Here is a 16006-nt window from a genome sequence, read left to right on the forward strand (position 1 = left end):
CACTAGAGGACATTCAGGTAAAGATCCAGCAACTCTTTGATCCTACAGCCCTGCAGGACTGGGTAAAGAAAGGCCCGGACTACTCCGTCACCAATGACCTGCCTTATTACCAAGGGCGGCTATTTCTGCCACACAAGGAACTACAAGAGCTAGTCATTTCCCGTTATCATGATACCCTAATGGAGGGGCACCCAGGTATTGCAAAAACTGAAGCTAAAATTAAGAGACAATTCTGGTGGCCCACCTGGCGAAAGGATATTAAATCATTTGTGATGTCTTGTGGCATTTGCCCCCAAAACAAAAGTCAGAAGAAAAAACCAGCTGGTCTCTTTCAACCTTTAGACATTCCGCCTACACCATGGCACACCTTATCGTTAGACTTTATTACTGATCTACCCCCATGCCATGGATTTAACACCATTCTAGTTATTGTGGATCTTTTTTCCAAGATGTCCCACTTTATTCCTTTAAAGGGATTACCTTCAGCTTCAATCCTGGCCAAGGAGTTCCTCGAAAACATTGTTTGCATACACGGATTTCCGTCCGTATTGGTCTCTGACCGGGGCAGTCAATTCATTTCACATTTTTGGAAAAAATGTTGTCAATTGGCGCAAATCGATGTGAGGTTATCGACCAGTCACCACCCCCAAACCGATGGTCAAACGGAGAGGACCAACCAGACTCTCGAACAATACCTGCGTTGTATGCTACATCAGACTGAGAGTAATTGGAAAGACATTCTTTGGATCGCCGAATATCCATACAATAATTCAGTACATTCTGGAACTGGACAAAGCTCCTTTTATACCTTATATGGGCACCATCTTCGAACCTCAGACCTTGACTCACCCCAACACTTAGAAATGCCCACAGTGGACCATCTGCACGCTACGATTACACAAGCCGTAAAGGAAGCAACTGCACATTTAAAACAGGCGAACGAAAAATACAAGAAAGATGCTGATCGGCATAGAAGTGACGCTCCACAATACCAGATAGGGGACCAAGTATGGCTAGCCACAAAACACATACCTCTAAAGGGAACACGGACCTTTAACCCCAGATATTTGGACCTTACTCTATTAAGGCCATTATCAACCCGGTGGCTGTCAAGCTGGACTTACCTGCTAATATGCGAATTCACCCCGTCTTTCATGTGTCACTTTTGAAGCCAGTGCAACCAGGGACAAGACTAACCAAGCCACCAGACCCCATCCTTGTAGACGGGGAACCCGAATTTGTGATTAAAAACATCCTGGACTCCAAGCTGATAAAGTCAAAACTTTATTTAATCGACTGGAAAGATTATGGACCACAGGAAAGGTCATGGGAACCTAGTGACCACGTTCATGCACCCCGATGGAAGAACGACTTTAGGAGCCTTGGGGGGCGGGGGGGGAGTGCTGTCATGATGCCTACCCCCGGGGACCCAGACCAAGTCCAGCAACCCAGGAAGAAGGCATCAAGTTACCCCAAGCAAGCCCAACAACCCACGATAGGGGCTATTTGGGTGCAGTCCTGGCGCCTATGGCACCAGGCTCATATGGAGAGTCAGTCGGCGCCAGGCTCATAGATTAAAACTTAGCTGATGCAGACCATGTTGCAAGAGCTCCAAGCCAAAAGAGGCTTGGAAGGGACTACTTTACCTAGGGACTATTTTTTTTTTACTCGGGTGGGGCTGGGGAAGAATACTTACCTGGGGCTACTTTGGAGGCTATTTAAACCACGCCCGAAGAGCAGCACACGCTTCGCGTTATTCTGCATCCAGCAGCGTAACGATCACCGTGCCGGCAAGCTTGCATCCAGTCTTCTGCCACGCCCGCCTCGAGTCTGGAGCTCCTAGAAAAAGGGAGAAAGAAGGAGAAAAGGTTAGAACAAGAGCAATACCTTTGATCCTTACCTGAATTCCCGATCCACCGCGCCTTCGAGCTGGAAGAAAGAAGTTATTTTATGCGCGTCGCCTCGCCTGCTGCAGCGCCGCGCTGAACTCACCGGCCTTTGCAGCATCTTCACATTCCACCGCATCCTTCTGTATGTTCCCGCCACACTCCGGCACCTAAGGGGAACACAAGAACAGCAAGGTGAGCCAAGGGAACAAACAGAGGCAATATTAGTTACCCCCCCATAGACTTACCTGATTTTACCGCCGGGGGTACTATACCTCTTCACGGGTCGGCGCAGCTTCCACAGCATCCTCGCCGAACCCCGGCCCCTAAGGGGAAAACAAAAGGACAGCAAGGAGAAACAAAGGGACAAACAAGGGGAAACCTCCTCACCACAATAGACTTACCTGATTTTACCGCTGGAGGCATTATTCCCCGAGACTTCATACTTTCTCTCAGCGCCTGAATAAGGGAGAAAGCAACAGGTTACATACTGACATTATTTTATCGAACTGTGTTGGATAATACAAATCCTTACCTGAATATTACCGGTTGCCACGAGGAACTCTTCGCTAGGGTCAAGATGCAACCTGCAAGGAATCGGACAAGAGTGAAAATCAGACATTTGAACTCTTACGAACTACATACTTACGGCGTCTTGCCGGAACTCTGAGTCAATATTGTTCTGGAACTCACCAATTCCTTCGAGCCAGTGACGCAACTGGTTATCTACGCGCCTCTGCACTCAATGCCGGATGGAGAGCTCATCTTTCCAAACCATCAGGTGAGAATGTAAGAGGGGACATCAAAGGTGATCAGTGGGGAGATCAGCGGGAGTGGGTGGGGGTTAACGCTCAACTCCACGGGTGGTTAATTCCCTTTCTCCATTTGCAGAAGAAAATCCCTATGGGCCAAGCAAACGAAGCTAGGTGGGCCAGTCCAGTCCGTCATCTCGGCACTACGCGTCACATTGGTGGAGACCGCAGCTGTCCAGTTCAGATCGACGTCCCTGTGGGAGCCATCTGAGTGTAACAGTTCTCTTCTTCCCTATCCGAAATTCCTTAGTGAACATCTTGTATACATCTTACCTCTCCACTTTCTATTTTGTTTTGCATTTCCCTCATGCATTTATTTCCTAATTCCATTGATCTGGCTATCTCAGTAGCCTGTTCCAGGGTTGGGTCTTTCGCTTGCCACAGGTGTTGTTGGATACGAGAGTCTGCAACTTGTAACGCCAATTGGTCTCTCAGATATTCGTCTGCTACTCCCGTAAATGTACATGTTGATATTAAACCCCTTAGGGCAGCCATATATGTGTCAACAGTTTCTCCTTTGTTTTGTTGTCTTGAGAAAAAATGGTGTCTTTCCAGTACTATGTTAGTTTTATTTCCAAAATGTTTGGTTAATTTAATCACAGCCAACTCATATTTCCTGTTCTTTCCAGTCCCAGTAGCCGCTTCTTCAGAACTTTCTTCAATATTAACCTGATCTGGCAAGTTCTGAATATTCTTAGAGCTTCAGCACCCACGCAGTTCAGTAATGTGGCTTCCTTAAGATCGTCTTTGAATTTCGCTCCTCCTATTGCTCTAAGACATACTTGAAAGCTGTCTAGCCATTGTTCCCAAGTACATACTGGATTTCCTGGTTGTGCAAGGAATTGGATTGGAGCAGCAATGTTTTGCATTTTGATTATTTTATTTTTTACATTAATTAGGTATTGTTCTTAATTTGGTGATGCTTGTTTTATGCTTGTCTTGTTTGGTTTATTTCTTTAATAGTCCTCTTTAATTGCGTTTTGTACTAGTATTAAATTATTCACCATATAGTTCTCCTATGTTGCTTGCATATAACACTTGTGTTTTATATTGGTATCACATTGTTTTCTGTTCTCTGCGAGCAATCATTACATCTTCATTCATGCAACGTTACGTTCATGCAAGGTTAAAATACGTATTATACTCGTTGCCATGGTAACTTTCTTTGTTCATAAAATGGCTGCTGCATGTTATTCACGTTTTCTAGGGTGCTTTTCTATAATATACCGTTGTATGCACGCTCGCACACCACTTGAAAGATGATTCTGCCGCTGCTGTTATTTGCAAGTAATTTACTTTACTCAATGCGTCCTTCGTTATATACAACTCACTGTGTTTCTTCTGTCTGGGTTCGCCTGCGCTCTAACACACCTTTTAGTTCTGTTTCTTTGCGGTATGATTTAACGTTTAGCCAGTCCACACGTCCACATTCATTTTTCCTCTGCCGGGGACCTCTATCCAGCAACAGGCATTCCTTGTCGCCAATTTGTTGTAAAATGAATGTCGCTGACACGTCTATATAATTACTTGTATGTTTATTTGAGTTATAGAAGTATAAGGTCCCCGGGTGGTTGCCACCTTTCTCTGTGCCTTCTCTTCATCGTATGGTTCTGGAATCCTTGGATTCCTGAACCATACTGCATCACGAGCGAACAAACTATGTACACTATAACAGCACGCTCCTAGTTTTTTTTTTCAAGAATAGGGAGAACCAAAAGTATTAGCTGGGAAGAGGATCGAATATTTCACTAGGAATTGCGGTGTTTTAATTTATTTTGCAGAAACATTGCTTCTGTTCTGTGTATCCCTTTAAAGGTTTAGTAATCACGGAAAGACATCCAGAGTATACAATTCAAAGGTTTGGTATCAAGGATTTTTATTAGACCTGATACAGTTTATATATATATATGAGTCAAATCATGATTTAATCTGCACTTACGGCAACAATTTACATAGCAGGAAAAAATGTTTTACGAACACATCTAAATAATAACATTCACACTATTCAATCGTTCAAGCGGTCGTCCACATGCATCCATCATACAACAGTCCACTCATACGAGGCACCAATGGGTGTACGATATAAAATCTAGCAAAAACAAAGAGGTGATGGCTGGTAGGTTTAGAATGAATCTTAACCACTGGCATTGCTCTGGGCAACCCTCCAAGCCACCGTTCTTCGCCTGCCAAGCCATTACAGAAGGGAAAGTCCATATGCAAATCAGGCTTGGCCCCACCCCAAAAGGGGCAGTCCAGCCCGAACTGCTAGCCCACATCCCTTCTGCACGAGACCACAAGCATCCCCAAACATGTTTCACCCTTGTTGGGGCTCATCAGTGAGGAGTAGCTTGGGTCTCTAGGCCCAGCAGGCACGGGACCCACGTCTGGGCATACCCGTCCCACTCGTGGTGACAAAGCAAAAACAAAGAGGTGATGGCTGGAAGGTTTAGAATGAATCTTAACCACTGGCATTGCTCTGGGCAACCCTCCAGGCCACCGTTCTTCGCCTGCCAAGCCATTACAGAAGGGAAAGTCCATATGCAAATCAGGCTTGGCCCCACCCCAAAAGGGGCAGTCCAGCCGAACTGCTAGGCCACATCTATAAAAAATCATGACATATAATTCATCAAGAGGATTATTTATAGAAAGAATGTTAGATCAATATGTAGGGCCACAATAGATAATGCAGGTGGCCGAAAGATTGAGATGGGTCCCAGAAGTCTCCGACCACGACCTCATCACAAGTTTTACTCCTATTCCTTTAAAGGTAACACAACAATATTTAAAGGTGATTTTCCTGTCCACCAGCAGCCAGTTGCAAAAATGAAGGACAAAGGGATACATTTTCTGTATCCTAGGCAGAGAAGTATTCGGCACCAGTGTTTTTCACTCTTTCAAGTCTGTCAATTAGTTGTCAAAGCAAGGCATGTTAGCATAGTCTAATCTGAAGGGAAATGTGGCAATCATTGCTGTACATTTCAGCGGAAAATCAAATAAACAAAATCATTCTTCGTAATGCTTTCAGGTGCTCAGAGGCTTGTTTAGCCACATCAGTGATTTGTGGAAGCAACTAAAGGTCTTTATCCATTATGACGAACAGATTATTCAGTTGTGAAGAGGGGGATATTATGAGGGCAGCATTATATATACTTGCTAACAGGTTGTGAAACTCACCAGACGTTATAAAACATTATTTTGAGATTTGATATTAGGGTGTACTTTTTGGAGGTCTTGCCTAGCTGAATCTGTGGGACACCAATTCCCCAGAATTAGCTTCCATCTTTACTGCTTCACTCACTTCACTTTCTTGAATGTGTCATATTTTGTTTCTGAAGGAGCAAAATGTATTTCATAGCACAGTATTGTATTAGTTATTTATATAGCGCCCTTTCCCCATTTGTATGGCCTCAATGAGCTTTGTGGTTGGAACACCCTCTGGGCCTGTAGTCCGTGTTTGGGAGTTTCTAAGAGTTGATTTATAAGATGCCTGTGTGCATTTTGTCAGGTTAGTACTTAGGTGGGCTGGCTAAGCTCCCGCAGGTCAGGCACGTGGCAGAGTGCAGTTGGTGGTTTAGGATAGAGTGCTAGTGCCGGAGATTCGATGTGGCCAGCTAGACAGACATTTTTCGTAGGTTGTTGCTGTATAATAATGGCAGAGGTGTTGTGGTACATCAGGGGTTTCAGTGTGTACGGCTATGTAAGCTGACTGGAATTGCATAGACATTGCTGCTTTCTAAAGTGCATGGATGGGCGGCCTTGCCTGTGGCATATGTCCACTGACTTGGTACACCAACTGCACAGACATCCTATGCTTGCAGTTACTTTGCATTGTCTTTCTATTGCAGGGGAAGCCCTTGGTCTAAACAAGCCCTTCACGGTCCCATTTGGTCTATTCGAATCGTATCCTGAAGATTTCTATGTTGAAGGCCTACCCGAAGGAGTGCCGTTCCGCAGACCGTCCACTTTTGGCATTCCAAGACTGGAGAAAATCCTTCGAAATAAAAACAAGATCAAGTTCATCATTAAGAAGTATGGAATAGGAAGTCATTGTTTCTAAAATTATTTTTAAAATTCTTCAGCGTTTATTTTACCAAATCTAAGCAAGGCATGTTTTGTTATATGTACAATATCTGAGTGAATTAAGTTAAAATCAAATAAGCATTGATTAATGTTGATAAGTGATTAACAGTTATTTTGCGTTTTGCAGAACCTAGTTGCTTCCTGCTTTCACAGTGCATTGCAAACCAGGGCGCTGGGCAATTTTCGGACACATTTCTAGAGCCACCCTACACCGGAAATGCAATAGTTTGTTTTTTAAAGTTTTCAATGCAAGTGTTTCACACATCCAGTGAAACTAACAGCTAAGAAATATTATCCTGTTTCCATCAAAAAGAATGAACGTCTTTTGAACGTAGGAGTCTGGGATACCAAAATGGCACGTTTGATAATATAATGCCATTTCTACATGTGGGGTCTTTCTGTTGAACGTTCATAAGGGGTCCAAAAGGTAATGTGCCATTATTCCTGCCAGGGTGCATTCTTGGCCCAAATTAATTTTTGGGGTGCATTACTCTTCATCTAATTCATTTTTTTTCATGAGGATTGAGGTTCATTATTCTTGGGAGAAATTCACCTATGAGTCAGATTCTCAATTAGTGGCCACCGACACAAAGGAGAGTCTTGTTACTTCCGCGATTGTTCCTAGGACAGAGAAAGAAAAGGAATAAGAGCTAAAACAAAGTAAGAAAAGAGAACATGGGACAAGGACAGAAAATCTGAACTAAAAGATACAAGTTAATGATGTTGTAAATTCGGATTTTCCATCTAAGTTTCAGTCAGAAGGCCCTCTGCCTTCTACTGGCAGCCCCACAGTGTTGCCCTACTCCCTCTTGATTATTGCAACAGGGTCTACTTTCTTGCAAAAACACTGCAGAAGCTGAAGCTCTCTCGGAAGCATGCTACCTACCTCATCTACACACTAATAAAGCAGTCCGTCCAAATCTCCTATGCTCGGGAGTTCTGCATTGGCTTCCGTCGAAACAGTTATATTGAAAATCCTTTGCCTGCTTCACAACACCGTATTATGAACCAAAACTACCTCTTGACATCTGTGGTATAACCGTTCCAGAACCTGTGAATGAAAGTATCAAATAACTGCCAGATTAAGGGGGGGGGGGGGTAGCGGTATGGCCTCCAACATATTGTTACAACTGTACAGTTGTATGGAACGTAACATAGATGATCCAGAGGGGGAAGGTTGCCTACATTTCTTTAATAGTTGGGAATTGGAGATACCGTCCGGGAAAATACACCTGGAAAGGCGGCAGTGCCCATAGTACCTTGGATTATATTTTCACAAGTTGTGAAGTGGCGCCCTCATCAACGATATGAGAATATCTGAAAATGAGTGGAGTGATCATGAGGCGCTGATTATGCATTTTGGTGCCCAGGAATATACCCCTAAGGTAATCAAGATGGGCAATTTATTAGTAAATCACTCTACCACTAAGATAATATGGTCCAAAAATAATATTCTAAAAGCAGGGCGGGCGATTATACACTTGAATTGAAAATTCCATCTCTATGTTTGAGGCCATGCTGATAGAGGAAATTGAGAGTTGGATTTTGTCTTTTTCTGGGGTTCATGCTACATCGAGGTCATACCTGATGATTGAAGACTCCCGAATGGAGGGTCCTTTTGATAAAGAAATCAGAGATACCAAACGGAGGTTATGAAGGGACATTCGCAAAGCCAAAAAGACTTGTAATTCGCTGGTTTCCCTACATCTGGCTGCCAGAAAATGAAACAATTATAGGCTGTGGTTAAAACTATGGAAAAGGGCCAATTGAGTCGAATCATGGCAGCGCACGGTCAAGATACTGTGCACACGGAATACACGCAATATTTGACCACTACTGGGGGAGGCCAGGGGAAGTAGGCAGCAGCCCCTGGTAAACCCCATTTATGCCCACGTTTGAGAGACGCAATGATCCGATAGGTTGGTCCGGACCTATGAGAGTTAAGCCTGAAATCCCTGCTTTCGTGGTGACAGTGGAAGAACTCCAACATAAAATCAGTAATTTAAAATTGTCAAGAGCCCCGGGACCTAATGGACTATCTAATATTGTACTGAAAAATAACTCCCATTTTTGAGTGAGCCTGTTAAAAATACTATTCGAGAAGGTGCTAATGGAGGGAATTATCCCCTCCTCTGGGCAGACAGCTATATTAGTACCTGTTTTCAAAAAAGGGATCAAAACGGACCTGGCAAACCATAGACTGTTGTCTATGCTTGACTGTACAGCAAAGTTATTTGCTGTATGACTTTTTTTTTTTTTTAGTTTTCTCACAATTAACCATTTTATTGAACAGTAAGGGTGGGATAAACGCCTAACTCTCCCTAACCTAACAAACCTAAAGGTAAAGAAAACAAACCTAATGTCCCAAAATCTCTGTCCCTCACACTCATACATACATTACCATAAGTGTTCTGGCTGTTCACACTTCACAAAATAAGATTTAGATGCACATAGAGAATGTATATACATAGATCCTTATATCCATGGTTGAATTCCCTTCCCCTGGATCAAATCAGGATGCTTCCAACCAAAAAGTCAAAAGTAAATAAGTTCTTTCAATAGCCAAGTTCCACTCAAGGTATGATACAAAGGTCTCTTCAATCCATAGGTTCTTCACTTGGCAACACAATTAACAAAATGGACTTCTCACTCGTTAAGGCAGTAGTCGAAATGTCCAAAAACGGTGTGTTTGATGAACCAGAAAGACTTCTTACACAATGTCAGGATTAGTTCAACAAGCACACCAGCAGTATTTGCTGTATTACTATTGCGAGAATTTCAATCCTGGGCAGACAATGACAGGGTTTTGGATTGCTTTGAGTGGCTTCTTTAGAGTAGGCTACTCCACGACACACAATCTATCAGTCATGGATACCCCAAGAAGCAGAGCATAACGACCAAATAGCCCGCTCTTATATGCCCTTTATATAGACTTTAAAGCAGCTTTTGACATGGTATGTAGAGAGACACTCTGGATCAAACTTCAAAAACTAGGATGTCCGATAGGGATACTGTATTACCTGAAGCATAGTAACACAACTGTTCAGCTTAAACTAGATAATTGTGGTACAATGACTAGGCACATTAAACAGAATAGGGGAGTGAAGCAGGGATGCGTCACAGCTCCCCTGCTCTATAACGTTTTTGTCTCAGACATCCCACCCTCCATGCAGGGAGTCCATAACTGTCCCCCTAAAATCGGTGCCAACCATTGCTCTGTATTGGCCTATACAGACGACTTAGTGGTCCTCGATCACACCTTTAGTGGATTACTGAGATCTGCTGAAAGGCTGTGGCAATATGCAGAAATACATGGATTGGTTATTAACCGTGATAAGACCGGGTTGATTGTTTACATAAGGGGAAACATTGCACAACCACATATGTATGTTAGGACTCGAGAAATACAATATGCTCCATCCTACAAATATCTGGGAGTGGAGTTTGATGCCAAAGGGGATTACCACTCCTGCATACAATCACGCATAGTTAAGGCAGCTCAGTTAATGGCAATAATTTACCAATTTACTTGCAAACAAAGTGGCTACTCCCTATGGGGGGGGCACGCCAATTATACATACAATGTTTGGTCCCAATGGTAAATTATGGACTGGAAGCACTGATTAATATGGATCTCAAGTGGCTCCAAATTATCGAAGGGTCATTTTGGAGGAAGCTATTGGGCCTCCAGCAGTGTATGCCTATGGTGATACTGAGGTTGGAGTTAGGACTGCTCTCACTAAAATCACTGTTGTTAAAAAAAAAAGGGCAGATTTATACATCAAAACTCTCAATGGTCCGACTAATCTGCTTCTGGCTAGTATGGGAGAGGATATAAGAAGTAAAAAGCAACTCCTGTTAAAAGCAAGCATGGATCTGCTGTTTGAAGATATAGGCTGGACCCCGCAATGGGGAGAAGAACACAAGAATCTGAAACGTACCCTGGGCCAGCGTAAAGATTTATGGGACTGGCATAGTAGTTTTGCCCATCTAGGGAACTTGAAAAGCTATAAATTCATTCAGTATATGCTGTATACGTTTAACTGGGCACAAAAGTACTTAATTCTCTGCCCTTCAATTAAGTTTAGGAGATTCAGATTATTACTACAAATCAACCACTTACCAGTATTGGCAGTAGTCGGACCAGAGCACCAAGTACCTAAAGCTGAGTGCACTTGTCGAATATGTAAGAATGGTATGGCGCTGGAGTCTCCAAAGCATATATTAACACAGTGCCCCTCTATGGGAACTGTTTACATTAAACACTATGGCAGATTTGTACATCATTTAGACCACAGTAAAGAGCCCTCGTTTTGGTACCAGTGCGTAAATACCCTTAACGCTAGCCTCCATTTTTCCTTGTACAGAGTTTGTTCTATTGCAGAAGCCCTTATGTGTATGGAGGAAACTGTACCACAGTTAATGGAGACTGTGGAAGCACATTACCAAGGGCATCAGGTAGAATCTAGAACCCTTGACTGTACGAACTTGGGGCTAGTAAGAATTAATTGTGTTGATTAAGATTGTTGATCTGGAGGGCCTTAAGGGCTGCAGTATTTATTGATTAGGTGAATAGGTACTGCACTGCATTTAACATCAAGATGTATTTGTAGATTAGCGCCGAATATGATTGAAGGAAATCCTGTATTAACCTCTCTTTCCCTCTATTTGAAATGTGAATTAATTTTATGTACCTTAGGTAATTGTGTTTTAGCTAAGTTTTATTCAAATTTTAGTTTTTTTTCTTCCTGTTTTAGATTATTTTTAGTATGATTTGATTTTTTTGATTCGATTGATTTATGTGAAAAATGTTCCTTTGTAAAACTGTATCACATTAAGTAAAATAAAATAAAGGATACATTTATAACTGCAAGGTTCCTTCCTGTGGCAGTTCTCCTACTTTCGCTCTGCCAGGGAGCTACTCATTCAAAGCTCGGAGGAGCCCTCAAGGGTTGATTGTTGAGCCAAGGTTATGTATCGTAGGCTGGTGAGAGTCCATTGTAATCGGTTCCCCTCTTAGTGCTTGAAAGGAGTCTTCAAATGGTAGGAGTACTACATAAAACCAACCAATACAATATTAACACTTTTTGACGCGTTATTGTATAAGTGACCTTGTACAATGACTCAACCTAAAACCATCTTTAGTTTTCTATGTTCTCCTTAAATTAAGTGTAAACAACAGATTAAATCCCAATCTTTTGTTGTAAATGCCCTACCACCTGACATTCAGTCCAACCTCTACTTCTTATACTGGAAAACAGGAGTACTACTTATTGAATATGCCACTCCTACACCATTAGCTGGTGCCCAACAAAGTCCAAACAGGTAAAACCATCAATGCATACTAAACTTTCTCATCCGAAGGAAGCTAATGCCTTGCTCTTCATCCCTCAGATTATCTCTGTCTGTTTTACATCATTTTCATATTAGCTGTGGTGAGTCAGAAGAAAGACAGACTCTCTGAGGAGATTTTTGCCATGCGGTTATTAAAGAATAAAAAGGTCTATTTTTCCCTATCACTATGGTGTGTTCCCCGCCTTCTTTACTAACTAAGGTGCTTTTCAGTCATGAATAAATGCCCAAAAGATCAATCAGCTATCCAAAGCTAGCATAAATGACCCTACCACTATTTTAATCAACTAAAGCCAGGAGAATGACTCCCTTCTCCTGGTAGTTGTGCTTATGCACTTATGTTCTCTTCTTACTCCTACGTCCCGTCCCCTTTCCTCCATACTTTTGGGACATACCGTCCTGTGGGATGGGACCGGAGCACTTTTGTAAAAAAGCATCAAATTGAAAAATGTGTCCTCCTCTTTTTACGTGGGGTACCGCACAGGGCCGTAACCCCACCCTCCTTAGCTCCGCCATGCGCATCGCCCTTCAGTCCTTTTCTCCACGCGGTTGGGGCTGGACGCACTTGCATCACCGGGAAGACCGTTTTTCCTTCCCGTTATCCTTCTCTCCTGCTCCGGTTTTGCGGTCATGTAGTCCTCCGTTGTTAGGCAGAAACCTGTGCAGTTCCCTTAGGGACCACTGCAAAAGATTTAAGACTACAGGTGTTTGGCAGTAAACCCACTTGGTAGCAGTCTGTACCACACAGATTCACTTGGTAGCTGTGGCTGAGCAGTCAGACTTCCCTCAAGAAGAGTTAGGCAGTATGCAGAGTATACACAATAGGTACAGAGACACAGTAGTACAAACAAACACCGACCAGAGCTTAGGTGTAAAAGTATATAATTATTTATTTAAAAACACACTTGTAGTTTACACTAGCAGAAACTAGGTAAGTAAATTCAACACACAGTCACTATCATATATATACAACCCTATTCACTTATTAGACAAGTCTTAGTGAGAAACACCACTTATTTTCAGACAGAGGTGAGCGCTTAACATAAGATGACACTCTAATAAGTTGTAAAGAAAGGGAGGGGAAAAAGGCAGAGTTAAAGAAGCACACATGTTTCAATACTTTCTCAAAGAACCACAGTAAGGCAGGATAAGCAGAGTCCTACTGGGGAGCAAGGAAGTCAATTGCCAGGCCCACTCTTGGAGAGGGCAAGCAGAAGGGGTCCAGGTTCACACAGTGGGGTTATGCCCAAAGAGTCTTGTAGATAGTTCGCACAAAAAGAATGAAATTCAAGTCAGGAAAGGTTAGCTAGGTTACCCCAGGCTAGCCCAGGTTAGAAAGTCGAGGCTTTACTGTCACCCCGAACGATCTGTTGCAAGGGAAGCCAGGCGGGACACAGTACCTTAAGTGGGAAGGGAGCTCCAGCGGGGGCAGTTGTTCCTGGCAGCAGGTGCAAGTCGATGTTTCTTCCAGAGGAAGAAGAGGTCTCGCCGTGGAGGAAAGATGAAGGTCGTTGCACTGCCAGGGAAGAAACCAGCCGCGGAGTCCTCCGGTTAAAAGGTACTACCCTTCTCTTCGCGGTAGTGGTAAACCGTGGTATTCCGGTTGCCGGGGTGCTTGGCACGGGCAAGGCGGCCACAAGATGCTCCAGGAAGGTGAAAGGAAGGCAAAACTGGTTATCCCCACCAGTCAAAGGAAGAAGACTCTCCGAACTGGAGATCTCCTCTGTCTTCGGGAAAAGTGGTGAGACGGTTCAGCAGGGCTCCACCGGTGGTGTCGTCGTTGCAGGTCAGCTCAGCTTCTCCCTCCTCAGATTCTTAGGTCCTGTGGTGACTTCTGAAGTTCCAGTCGCCAAAGCCCTGCTTTTATGCAGCACACCCTCATTCACTCAGCCTAGCTGTCAATCAAACATGCTAAGTGGTGAGCCGGCTAGCTCACCACTTGGGCCAATCACACAAGAGTGCGACTTGAGTTACGAAGGTAACTCAGTCCAGGGTGCCTAAACTCCCTCCCACACCCCCTGTGGTACCCAGACAGAGTGGCACCACTTTTGGAGGCTTCTGTGGAGAAGCCCGCCAAAAAGTGGAACAAAGGGCTCGACTTGGGTTGGAGTCGCAGAAGAGAAAACAAACGCATTTTAGAATCGAGTTCTGGCAGAAAATACTAACCAGTGAATTAATATTAAATAAATAAACCAGCGGTATGTTCGAGGCTATAAGAATTAAATAATTAAAGTTGGTAGCCTTGAACAATGGGAAAATCCCATAGAGATATATTCGCGGTCGAATATAAAAAGTAGTATCCACTGCCACCAGCCAAAACTCGATCAGGGGGGACGGAGACGTGCCCCCTCGAACAACAGACCCCGGGGCAATCGAATTGCCCCGACCAGTACGTCCACAATATGATGGTTTGTACGGGTTTATGTTCATAATTTGGGACTAGCAAAGCCAATGGTGACTTTACATGTCCTGGGAGACAGTAGTCAGTCCCAGGGTATGGAGTCTATGTTGGGGGCTCGCTACGACACCCCTGCGTTACGGCACGGAGGGTGCTCTGTAACCCACTTAAAAAAACACATGAGACCCTATGGAGTAAAAGAGCCCATAAAACACATGGAAAGTGAAAGGAACACCTCAAATCATGTCTAAGAGTGGGAGCAAAAGAATCTCACTCTTAGCAGGAGAGAAAAAAAATAAACCCCAAAAAATCCAGCAAAGCTGCTGGGGGACTCACTAGGTTTGGGAAATTAGCCTTACAGAGAATTCTCCCTAACATCCGTCTATGCCGGATCGTTTGGGATTTGCTACTTGCTCCTCTTGTGAAAGTCGCTTCACTAGGGTGGATCCCCATTCTCTCTGCTTGGAGTGTCTGGGACCGGATCACCATTGGGACTCGTTTCGTCTGTGACTCCCTTTCGGCCCGGGCACTTCAGCGCCGTCTTCGTCAGTGGGAGATCTTCCAGAAGGTTCCTCCATCGCATTTTCAACTCTTCATCGACGGAAAGAAGAGACGCCTGGTAAGTTCCTTACTTTTCAGGGCAACCCGGCCAGGATACTCCTTCCCGGGGCCCTCCAGGTCCGGTAGGGGCTTCAAAAGCTCTGCTACCAGGGTTTTCCCTGCGGTGCCTCGCAGGCCTAATAGGCGTATCAGGGTTTTCTCAGAGGGTTTCCGTGAGGGCCTGCCTATACCGGATCACGATCCGAGGTTCACCGATCAGGTGCTAATAGCCAGCATAGTCGTGCTGAGGCGTTGGGTATCGGAGTTCGCTCCGCGGTCTCCTTCCCACAGAGACACCGGGGTGTGCCCTGGGGCCTCTGTTGAGGCTTTCTGTACTGAACCACGGTTCGAGGCCCCTCTCGGGGGAGCTATTAAGACCGGACTGTGTTCCGATGTTCCTCTTAATAAGGCTAAGGTATGTATCAACAGAACGGAGAGGCTTGTTAAAACCTTGTCTGTGAGGTGGAATCCTCAACTTTCCCGCATTCGCGGAGTCACCGGTTCTGTTGGGGGGGGGGGGCAGAGGGAGAGGTCATTGACCGTAACTCCTCTGTTACCGGCATTGCCGAGGTTCCTCCTTTGGAGGCTAATTCAAGGGACAGGCTGTCCAGTAAACATCCAAGGCCCCAACGTACCGGCTCTGCCGAGGATCCTTGTGTCAAGGTTAAAATTCCGGTCCCCTGACCTGTGGATTCAACTGCCTCATCTACACATGTGACACAGTTCTCCTCAGATGTTCACAAAATGGCGGGCCTTCCCATGTGGTCTACGGCAGCCATTTTGGATTCTTCCCTCACACCCACGCTATCAACGGCAGGTGCTTGGAATCTTCTTTTCGGTGGACAACCTTTTACACGCAGCAGTGTGAATCCGTTCTG

General features: G+C 44.3%; 1 protein-coding gene across 1 annotated transcript in view; it reads left to right on the plus strand.

Moving 5' to 3' along the window:
- GTF2I (general transcription factor IIi) overlaps nt 1-16006 on the plus strand; it is a 2618156-nt gene that overhangs the window by 1838267 nt on the left and 763883 nt on the right. The window contains exon 25 of the mRNA XM_069614749.1: nt 6544-6727. Within this exon, the coding sequence (XP_069470850.1) occupies nt 6544-6727 (184 nt within the window). The remainder of the gene's footprint in view (nt 1-6543; nt 6728-16006) is intronic.

Source organism: Ambystoma mexicanum, chromosome 9 (genome assembly GCF_040938575.1).
Source record: "Ambystoma mexicanum isolate Mex_15411 chromosome 9, UKY_AmexF1_1, whole genome shotgun sequence".
In the NCBI taxonomy this organism is placed as follows: Eukaryota; Metazoa; Chordata; class Amphibia; order Caudata; family Ambystomatidae; genus Ambystoma; species Ambystoma mexicanum.